Here is a 10,872-nt window from a genome sequence, read left to right as displayed (position 1 = left end):
AACCATTAAAAGGGGTTTCTTTGAAGAAGCCTTTTAAAGGGTTATTTTAAGAACTAATAGAGGTTCCCCCACAGTTTCAATTTGAAGAACCGCTAAAAGTTCTTCCATTAACCTTTTCTTTTTAGAGCGCGCGATTATATTTCCTAGAACCGCCAAGGTTAGGATCTGCTGCAGCAGTGCATGTTTTAACCAGTTCAGGATATTCATGTGTGTGTGCTCTGCATACAGGCTGTCGTGACTCAGACTCCTCCTCCCAGAACCCTTTTGGTGTTTCACTGTGACCCTGCAGGAAACAGAGACAGGGGTGAAGGCAGATCTGCTCTCCAATGAAATCATGTTGTGCTGTTCGATACACCACAACATACTGCATCTTTCAATAAGTGTTTTAATATCAAACACAATATAATTCAGTTAATACTGTACATCTTGTCTATGTGACACATACAGAGGAGACAGAACATGCAATAGTTGTCAGAACACAACACTGAAAAAGGTTAGCCATGAAAGTTGTCCCCTCATCATCCTTTAGATATGTCCTATACATTGTACACATTGTCATATTCTGATGATGTTCTTAAAGCTGAAATCCTTAAATGGTGAAACAACCACGTCAGTTTGCACAGTTTTACCCCTCTGACATCATTGCACGTGTGATAAAAGAGCACAGTATGAACCTATTTACCATGCTTCGCGACGCTCCTCAGCTCGGAAACAAAAATAATAACTGTAGTGAGGCAGCCAGTGGTGTTTCCCCCTACTGCGGATTCCATCTTTAACCCAATTGACTTAACTTTTCCATAGCTTTTTCTCCACAGCCGCTCGTGCTCCATCTTCCACACTACCACCAGAGCTCACCCCCTCCACTACTCCGTGTGCTGGCCCTCTCCCTCCCTTTCAGCCTCAGCATCTCCATCACACTCCTGGCATAAACATCCCTCAGATTCACCCCTCTTCCCCTTGCTGCCCCACCCTCCTCCGAGTCACCCAGCGAACCCCGTGCCAGCCTCTTGAGGGCCTCCCCGTGCCGCAGCGCCGCCTCCTTCATCTTGAGAGTGAAGTAGCAGGCAGAGAAGCGGTCGTTGATGATAGCGATGGGCAGTGCCAAGATCAGGATGCCAGACAAGATGCAGAGAAAGGCCAGCACCTTGCCCAGGGTGGTGTCGGGGCGGATGTCTCCGTAGCCCACCGTGGTCATGGAGGTGGTGGCCCACCACCAGGCACAGGGCACGCTGCTGAAGGCGGTGCCGGGGATGTCATGCTCCAGGGCGAACTCCACCGTGGCGAAGATGGAGATGCCCACGGAGAGGAAGAGGAGCAAGAGACCCACCTCCTCGTAGCACTGGGTGATGGTCAGGCCCAGGGACTTGAGGCCTGGGAGACACAGGGATACAGAGGGCTGGGGTAAATTATACATCAGTTCAGGAGATTAAATGACAAATTACTTATTCAGGTCGTACACCTGAAAGTGCATTGTCTAACGTCAAAGTCTTACGGCTGTCTGCACTTACGGCTGTCCACACATTTTCTATAGGATTGAGGTCAGGGCTTTGTGATGGCCACTCCAATACCTTGACTTTCTTGTCCTTAAGCCATTTTGCCACAACTTTGGAAATATGCTTGGGGTCATTGTCCATTTGGAAGACCCATTTGCGACCCAGCTTTGACTTCCTGACTGATGTCTTGAGATGTTACCTCAAAACATCCACATAATTTCCCCTCCTCATGATGCCATCTATTTTGTGAAGTGCACCAGTCCCTCCTGCAGCAAAGCACCCCCACAACATGATGCTTCCACCCCCGTGCTTCACAGTTGGGATGGTGTTCTTCAGCTTGCAAGCCTCCCCCTTTTTCCTCCAAACATTGCGATGGTCATTATGGCCAAACAGTTCTATTTTTGTTTCATCAGACCAGAGGACATTTTTCCAAAAAGTAAGATCTTTGTCCCCATGTGCAGTTGCAAACCGTAGTCTGGCTTTTTTAATGGTGGTTTTGGAGCAGTGGCATCTTCCTTGCACCAAAGTACGTTCATCTCTAGGAGACGCGTCTCCTTCCTGAGCGGTATGACGACTGCCTGGTCCCATGGTGTTTATACTTGCGTACTATTGTTTGTATACCTTCAGGCATTTGGAAATTGCTCTCAAGGATGAATCAGACTTGGAGGTCCATTTTTTTCTGAGGTCTTGGCTGATTTCTTTTGATTTTCCCATGATGTCAAGCAAAGAGGCACCGAGTTTGAAAGTAGGACTTGAAATAAATCCACAGGTAACCTCCATCAAAGGTCTCTTCTTATTATTGGTGTCATTTAGTAGTGGTTTCTTTGCAGCAATTCGACCATGAAGGCCCTATTCACGCAGTCTCCTCTGAACAGTTGATGTTGAGATGTGTCTGTTACTTGAACTCTGTGTTATTTGGGATGCAATTTCTAAGGCTGGTAGCTATAATTAACTTATCCTCTGCAGTAGAGGTAACTCTGCGTCTTCCTTTCCTGTGGCGGTCCTCCATCATAGCGCTTGATGGTTTTTACAACTGCACTTGAAGTTCTTGAACTTTTCCGGATTGACTGACCTTCATGTCTTAAAGTAATGATGGACTGTCATTTTTCTTTGCTTATTTGAGCTGTTTTTGCCATAATATGGACTTGGTCAATATTATTCTACAATGTAGTCAATAGTAAAAAAATTAAGAAAATCCCTGGAATGAGTAGGTGTGTCCAAACTTTTGACTGGTACATAATTTAATATGTTTTTTGTAAAATATAATTTTCCTTCTTTTATTATTTTCCCCCACCACCCCTCTCCTAATTGGAGTAAAATAATAGAAGACAATACGTAGGCTTCCACTTCCAGCTTAAGACACACTACTTACATTTCATGGACAGTACATTCTACATTAGTTATCTTTTGTTTGTTTTTTTGTCCCAGCCTTCAGCTACCCTCAACCCCTCCCATCTATCTCTGAAGACCACCCAGTTCTGATTTCTAGCTGCCATGTATTTTTTCCACTGTGCTGTTTCACAAAAGTTCTGACTCTTTCTATTCTTATAGTTTCAGATTCTTCCGATTTTTTTTGGCCTTCAGACTACAATGACACTGTTGTACACGTAACACCAGCCATCTTGTCTGACTACCCTGCTGTACTTTTTACACACATCTACAAATCACCTAATGAGTTGCTGGAAGAAATAAATAAGTGATCTATCCTTTGAAAATAATGATGTATCTCAACTGGATTGCTACCTTCAAAATCAACTTTGAGATCCTGGACAATCTGACATCCTGGACTACTGCAGCTTGGCATGACAAATGATAGGTAACGGCATCAGGTTTAGGAATCATGAAAGGATTAAAATGGCTGCGTATACTGTATGTTTGGATAGACGACTACATTACCTGTGGAGTGGCGTCCTAGTTTGAGCATGCGGAAGGACCTCATGAGCCTGAGCACCTGCACCACGCGGCCCATGTTCTCCAGCTCAGTAGAGCCACCGTGCAGACTCTCAACTGCCAGAGTCACATAGAAGGGCAGGATGGCTAGCAGGTCGATCACATTGGGAACGCTACGGGTGAAGCGGCACTTGTCGCGCACGGAGACAAAGCGCAACACCAGCTCACCGGTGAACCACACCACGCACACATATTCCAGTGCGTCCACGAAGAAAGGTGTACCCCCGTCATTGCCCCCGCTCTCGTCACCGATCCCGTTCCCACCCACATTCCCCAGGTCCAGCGAGATGAGCACAATGTTGACAATGGACACCGCCACGAAGATGATGGACAGCGTGCCGAAGGCGCGTGCCGCTCGTGAAGACTCTGGCTTCTCCAGCAGGTCCCACAGGCGCCGCCGGAGATCTGGGCACGCGGCGCCGTTGAAGTCTTCATCCTGGCTTTCGTCAGCCTCAGCCTCGTTCCGCACGTCCAGGCTCTCCTTGAGCTCCTTGCGGCGGTAGTAGCGTTCCCGGCAGCAGGGATCGATGCAGAGCTCATCGATGCCCCAGTACTCAATCTCCTGGAGGAAGGAGAACACGCAAAGCTCCTCCTTGACATGCAGGTGGCCTGTGCGGTAGAAGTTTATCACATACTGGAAGGTCTGTGAGCTGCGGTCGAAGAAGAACTCATTCTCCAGCAAGTCAGCGTCATCACAGAGCTCCAGGGCAGCGTCCCGTGTGGACTGGGCCAGCTTGCCCAGACGGGTTTCTGGGTGAGATGCCAGCAGCTCTTGGGAGAGAACGTAGCGGCTGCCTCCCACGTTGATGGTGAAGAAGTCCAGTGGGTAGTCACAGACAGGAGGGGGCTCGCTGTAGAAGACGCTTGAGTCTATGGACAGGAGGGAGGTCCTGTCCCTGGAGAACTCAGCTGGGCTGGATGAGCTGCTCATCATGGCGGCCACAGGCCTGCCTGGGGTGGAGGGGAAAACCTGAAGTGGGACTAGGAGTGCAGTTGGGTATCAAGGAAAAGGTAAACAATGAGGTCAACATTTGTTCAGGTTCAAAATAGTGACTGGCACCAAATCCAATTAAGACCACCTAGAGAACAGCTGACATGTAAGGTAGAATCTTCATACTAATTCCAAGAGGAATTCTATACTCGGTCCCTGCTTGTTCCATTCCCTGTGTAGCCTATAAGCCACGTGGCAAGGGAATACATTGTACAGCTTGGATAGAAGCAGCCATTAGTTATCCCTAATCCTCAGTTAAACTCCCTCTGCTCCCTGAATGAAGGAATCCACATTTCCTTGGCTGCTCCTACCAAGAGCATCGTGTCAGATATCAGATGGGGGGGGAGAGAGAGAGCGAGAGAGAAAGAGGGGAAGACAGGGAAAGAGCCTCTGGCCGTGTCCTGCTTCTTAAAGCTCTTTGTGGAGATTTAAATATTTTAGCTGGCCTACCTAATTAATAGAATTAATGTTCCTATTCCTGTAATCATTCATTCCCTTTGTTAAGTTTATCTGCTATCTAACAACGTCATGGTGTTAATTTTAAGTCGCGCATATTTAAAAGTTACATCCTGAAAAAATGGATATCAGAGCAGTTGATCTGTTGGCAAGAACATAGACACTGTCAAATGTGCTCACCTGTCATGATTGAAACGAACTACCATATACTGAAAACATGCCCTGTGTGTAAAAGTGGTGAAAGATGAGGATTTTCCTACATTTTAAGTGAGAGGAGGACGATAATGCCTAAGCTACACCAATTGATATAATAACAATAACAAATTCAAAAGGGGCTAAATGTAAATTGCTATTTAAACCAAAAGCTTAATGGTCCTACCAAACAAGTTTCTGGGTATGGAGATATTCTGGTTGTGTTTACTCTACATGTTTCTAATGTCTCTAAATGGCTGTGTGAATTCAGAAGTTTACATAAACTAGTTAATGACTCAACCTAAGTGTTTCAACCACTCAGCAAATTTCTTGTTAACAAACAAGAAGTAATTTTCCCAACAATTGTTTACAGACAGATTATTTCACTTAGTTCACTGTATCACAATTCCAGTGGGTCAGAAAATTACATACACTAAGTTGACTGTGCCTTTAAACAGCTTGGAAAATGCCAGAATTTGTCATGGCTTTAGAAGCTTCTGATAGGCTAATTGACATAATTTGAGTCAATTGGAGGTGTACCTGTGGATGTATTTCAAGGCCTAACTTCAAACTCGGTGCCTCTTTGCTTGACATCATGGGAAAATCAAAAGAATTCAGCCAAGACCTCAGAAAAAAAAATGGTAGACCTCCACAAGTCTGGTTTATCCTTGGGAGCAATTTCCAAGCGCCTGAAGGTACCACGTTCATCTGTACAAACAATAGTATGCAAGTATAAACACCATGGGACCACGCAGCCGTCATACCGCTCAGGAAGGAGACGTGTTCCGTCTCCAAGAGGTGAAGGTACCTGTGTGCGAAAAGTGCAAATCAATCCCAGAACAACAGCAAAGGACCTTGTGAAGATTCTGGAGGAAATAGGTACAAAAGTATCTATATCCACAGTAAAACGAGTCCTATATTGACATATTTTACCTTTATTTATTTAACTATTTTCAATGACGGCCTAGGAACAGTGGGTTAACTGCCTGTTCAGGGGCAGAACGACAGATTTGTACCTTGTCAGCTCGGGGGTTTGAACTTGCAACCATTTAAATTTAGTCCAACGTCCAACGTAAAGTCCAACGCTCTAACCACTAGGCTACCCTGCCACCCCATAACCTGAAAGACCGCTCAGCAAGGAAGACGCCACTGCTCCAAAACCTCCATAAAAAAAGCCAGACTACAGTTTGCTGCACATGGGGACAAAGATCATACTTTTTTGAGAAATGTCCTCTGGTTTGATGAAACAAAAATAGAACTGTTTGACCATAATGACCTTCGTTATGTTTGGAGGAAAAAGGGGGATGCTGCAAGCTGAAGAACACCATCCCAACCGTGAAGCACGGGGGTGGCAGCATCATGTTCAGCTTTGCTGCAGGAGGGACTGGTGCACTTCACAAAATAGATGGCATTATGAGGTAGGAAAATGTGGCTATATTGAAGCAACATCAAGACATCAGTCAGGAAGTTAAAGCTTGGTCACAAATGGGCCTTCCACATGGACAATGACCCCAAGCATATTTCCAAAGTTGTAGCAAAATGGCTTAAGGACAACAAAGTCAAGGTATTGGAGTGGCCATCACGAAGCCCTGACCTCAATCCTATAGAAAATGTGTGGACAGAACTAAAAAAGCGTGTGTGAGCAAGGAGGCCTACAAACCTGACTCAGTTACACCAGCTCTGTCAGGAGGAATGGGCCAAAATTCACCCAACTTATTGTGGGAAGCTTGTGGAAGGTTACCCGAAACGTTTGACCCAAGTTAAACAATTTAAAGGCAATGCTACCAAATACTAATTGAGTGTATGTAAACGTCTGACCCACTGGGAACGTAATGAAATAAATCAAATCTGAAATAAATAATTCTCTCTACTATTATTCTGACATTTCACATTCTTAAAATAAAGTGGTGATCCTAACTGACCTAAAACAGGGCATTTTTTCTAGGATTAAATGTCAGGAATTGTGGAAAACTGAGTTTAAATGTATTTGGCTAAGGTGTATGTAAACTTCCAACTTCAACTGTATTATGAGAAAAGAAAATAAGACTGTAGAATTGAGTAAATTGGATTTTCATGCAGGCAATCACATGAATGAATTAGTCAATCAATGGTCATTGCAGAAGATATTTGATGAGCATAAATGCAGAATAAATGGGGGCGTCTAGACATTGTAAACTGGCATCCTATTACACAATAACTACATAACAATATTGTATTACTGGCACAACATCATAATGAAAACGAAATGTATTCATGGTTTTAATTTCACTCGCAAATAAAATAACTACCTACATTTTGTAAGCCTAGGAGGTGAGCAATTTGGATTATGTAATAACAGAGCAACACACGTGTTTCGAATGAAAAATAGCTGTAGATATTCTGGTTATTATATGAATCATGAATAAATATACAAGTTGCTGTCATATTTATTAGATTTAAATAAATTATATGTTTTGCATTAAATAGTTTTGTTGTCAGAGATAGTAGGTTACTGGAATGAACCATCTTTGAATGATTAGCCTGTACTGTACCAAGTGGACCACAAAACTACAGTAATAGCCACGAAACTAGCCCAAATAATATAACTTAGCCAATTTAACATAAAAAGGGGGAAAAGATTGGTCTTACCTGGCTATATATTGAGAGTTTCACTCTTGATAAAAGGGATAGTTGAGTTTTCCATCCTGCCCATTAGCCAAGTTCCTTTTAATATTCTGCGTAAAACAGCCAGTTATGTGTTTTGACACTAATGTTGATCATGATTATTATCTTCTTGCGAGCATAAGTGAAAAAGAGCTCCAGTTATTCGAAGAAAACATGACAAAACTCCGTGCGTTTCAGACAGCTCTAAGACCTCAGATGCGCACAGCACCGTGCACTAGACCCTCTTGACTCTGTCCTTGCTATCTTGGATCCTTTGGACGTCACTACCCCGTTAAAGTTGAAATAAAAAATGGTTAGGGTTAATGGTAGGGGATAAAGTTATGGTATGGACGTCCCAAGGATTGTCCGGATTGTACTAACCCTCTTGGCTCGCGGTGCCGTTTAAAAATGTTGAGTAGCAACGAGCACTCGCAAGGAAGGGCGTTTTTCTGAATATAGCGCTTGCAAATGTATTATGGGTCCAATTTACCTTATATTAGAAACCATGAAAATAAATATTTCATATGAAAGTTTTGAACGCTGGCTTATCAATGATATTACGTTATGCAGATTGATATTTCCAGAGAGATGGCATTGTAGACAATTTCACAAAATTGTTCCATCAAAAAATGTGTCCCATCTCAAAGGTTTTCTAACTGCAAACACATTTTTGTCCATTCAAAAATGTCTCTGAAAAAAGGGCTCATCTACATGCACATGTTCTCAGCTCATTTGTATTTGCAAAAATCCCAACCATATGCTTTGAATCAGACAAGGTCAAGGGTCCTCAATTGACATTTTTACCTGCCATTTCAGTTCTGTAACGAGATGTATTTTCCTTCCTTGTTCAATGAGAGTAAGCCAAGGCAGGGGAGAAACGTCAAAAGTACTTTTTTTGTAGGATTTTGGTTCTTAAAATATCCACATTTATTTGTACAGATCCAGGACACTATTTTGAAATGGTAGGTTCCTGAATTCCCATTTCGTTTTTACTTGTCACAGTTCACCTTCCGTTGACCCCAGAGAGCCATCGGATCTTTTCTTCACTTCCCATGGCAATTATAGAAGCTTGAGACAGGCTTGGTCTGCCGTAACTGCACATCCACAGCTCTCCAGACATGCAATTACTGTCCATCCATGTGGCATTTCTCACACTGTTCACCCATGTGCATGGAAAGAATATGTATAATATAGGATACAATGGGTCCTATGTGACATGCAGGACATCAGGATCCAGGTTTATCTGTAAAGTGTCTAAGAAAAATGATAGTTTCAAGTTCATATGGCTACTGAGTTATTATATCAATAGTATAGTACTGTTCGATTGAGACTTTTTCATTTCTCTAAGCAATTTGGTGGCAGTTTCGAGGCACTGTAATATCTGTTCCATTTCTCCCATTGATAAGTTACTTGGCACCATCTTCTGTTCATGAGAGGTATCACCAAGGTCAATATTGTGATGGGTCCGTTTTATTTTATCACCAAGATCAATATTGTGATGGTGATAAAATAAAAACGGACCCATCCGTTTTGGATGGGTTCATGAGAGTTATAAACAATATTCAAATTGTGATGGGTCCGTTTTATTTTATGCACAACATTAATCATTTTGTATTATTCATTAATTTAAAAAAAATATCAGTCCCAAAAGGTGGTATCATTTACAAAAAATAAGATATATTTTAGAGTAATAACTAACGCACACCTCCAGAGAGTATGGACCAGACAGTGATCAGAATTTTGAGCTCCTCAATTCAGGTGGTTTCTCCTCATCGAGTTTTCAATAGTCACGCTCTCTGATGTTCTAACATCAACAAGTAAAAATCCATAAGTCTGGTGCTTGATTCAATTCACATATTTCACAATTCAAATATAGACAGCTAAAATGTATAAAACAGAGAGGTTACCCACATTGTCTCCTCCACGAGTGGGTCTATGTAGTCTTGGAGCTCAGTGTTGAGGGTCTCTGACAGTAGAACGCACAGATCCCCGCCGATGAAGGGCAGGAGGCCACAGATGAGCATGGACAGGGCCTGGTGGTACACATCTAGCAGATGCATCAGAGGGGCCAGGATGCCCACCCCAAAGGCACAGATGGAGTTAAGACCCACACCATTCTGTCTGCAAGGATGACATGAAGAAGGACATGACAATATATGTATCCAAAAGTGGACGAGGAGAAAATTTGACACACACAGTATGAAGATATTATTCTGCTGTAATAAACAGTATACATTGGGAATTTAACTAACCTTACAATGGTGGGATAGAGTTCAGCAGTATATACATAGACAATAGTGAAGGAGGCTGCTATAGCAAACTGGTTGGAACGGAGAGTAGTCTCCTGTGCATTTCCCATGGTTCAACAGTAGGGAGTGGCATAGCTGGCAAACATCTAGGTAGGTCTGACACGTGTAGTGTAGGTAATGATGTGGTGACAGATGAAAACTTGGCATCTATAGCATTGGCAATGGCAGAGTGGTTGTCTGAGTGGAGCCTGTCAACTTTGATGGAGATTGTCTTTTTACTCCTGGTCAGAGATGTATTTTGATGGTACCATGTGGTACACCTGCTTTTTGCTAACTGTAAAGAATGTAGCATACAAATCATAAAGAGTGTACCGTGCATCAAAAATGCAGATTTCATTTTTAAAGGTTCATTATTTGATTTCCAGTCACATAAATAAACCTATATTTTAAGCCCAGAAAGCAACCCGGCCTTTCCATAATACACTCAGCCTAGTGTGGGATAGAATGAAAAAATCCCATTCTGAAAAAGCACTAATATTGTGAAACAGCCCAAATGCAACAGTCGCCACATTAGTTTTAGGCCTACCTTTACCAGGTGAGTCCCTTGCCCCCGCTGTTTTCCTGCACAAGAAGGTGGTAGCAACAGAAAGTACTGTACAGCGTATCCCGTTGATCGGTTTCTACTGATTAATTGACACGCCAAAACGTTAACTCTTGAGGGAGTTATATTAACCTGAGCCGCGTTGCACCGGTCAATGGCTTTAAACTCCTCTCACTGGGGTAACTCGGGACAGATAATCGAATCCCCTCATTGAGTGTATTATCCAATCGACCAATAAAACCAGGGAAAAATGAATGTTGGATGTTAGATTAGTCCTAATTGGCTAATTTCTAATAT

At 43.0% G+C, this 10,872-nt stretch overlaps 1 protein-coding gene across 2 annotated transcripts; it reads right to left on the bottom strand.

The window, feature by feature from the left end:
* Nucleotides 1–365: 365 nt before the first annotated feature.
* LOC112228870 (potassium voltage-gated channel subfamily V member 1-like) lies at nucleotides 366–10,838 on the bottom strand. Of its 2 annotated transcripts, XM_024394587.2 has the most exons (4): nucleotides 10,561–10,838; nucleotides 9,637–9,846; nucleotides 3,390–4,424; nucleotides 366–1,371 (listed from the first exon to the last, which is right to left on the bottom strand). In XM_024394587.2, the coding sequence occupies exons 3-4, from the start codon at nucleotides 4,375–4,377 to the stop codon at nucleotides 839–841; spliced, it is 1,521 nt and encodes a 506-aa protein (XP_024250355.1). In that variant the 5' UTR covers nucleotides 4,378–4,424; nucleotides 9,637–9,846; nucleotides 10,561–10,838; the 3' UTR covers nucleotides 366–838. The 2 variants fall into 2 exon arrangements, with proteins under 2 accessions (XP_024250355.1, XP_024250363.1); XM_024394595.2 differs by lacking the exons at nucleotides 9,637–9,846; nucleotides 10,561–10,838 and adding an exon at nucleotides 7,711–8,780.
* Nucleotides 10,839–10,872: the final 34 nt, after the last annotated feature.

The sequence above is a fragment of the Oncorhynchus tshawytscha genome, linkage group LG03 (assembly GCF_018296145.1).
Source record: "Oncorhynchus tshawytscha isolate Ot180627B linkage group LG03, Otsh_v2.0, whole genome shotgun sequence".
Classification (NCBI taxonomy): domain Eukaryota; kingdom Metazoa; phylum Chordata; class Actinopteri; order Salmoniformes; family Salmonidae; genus Oncorhynchus; species Oncorhynchus tshawytscha.
Note: the sequence above shows the minus strand (reverse complement) of the source record. Positions and strands in the feature narration are given on the sequence as shown.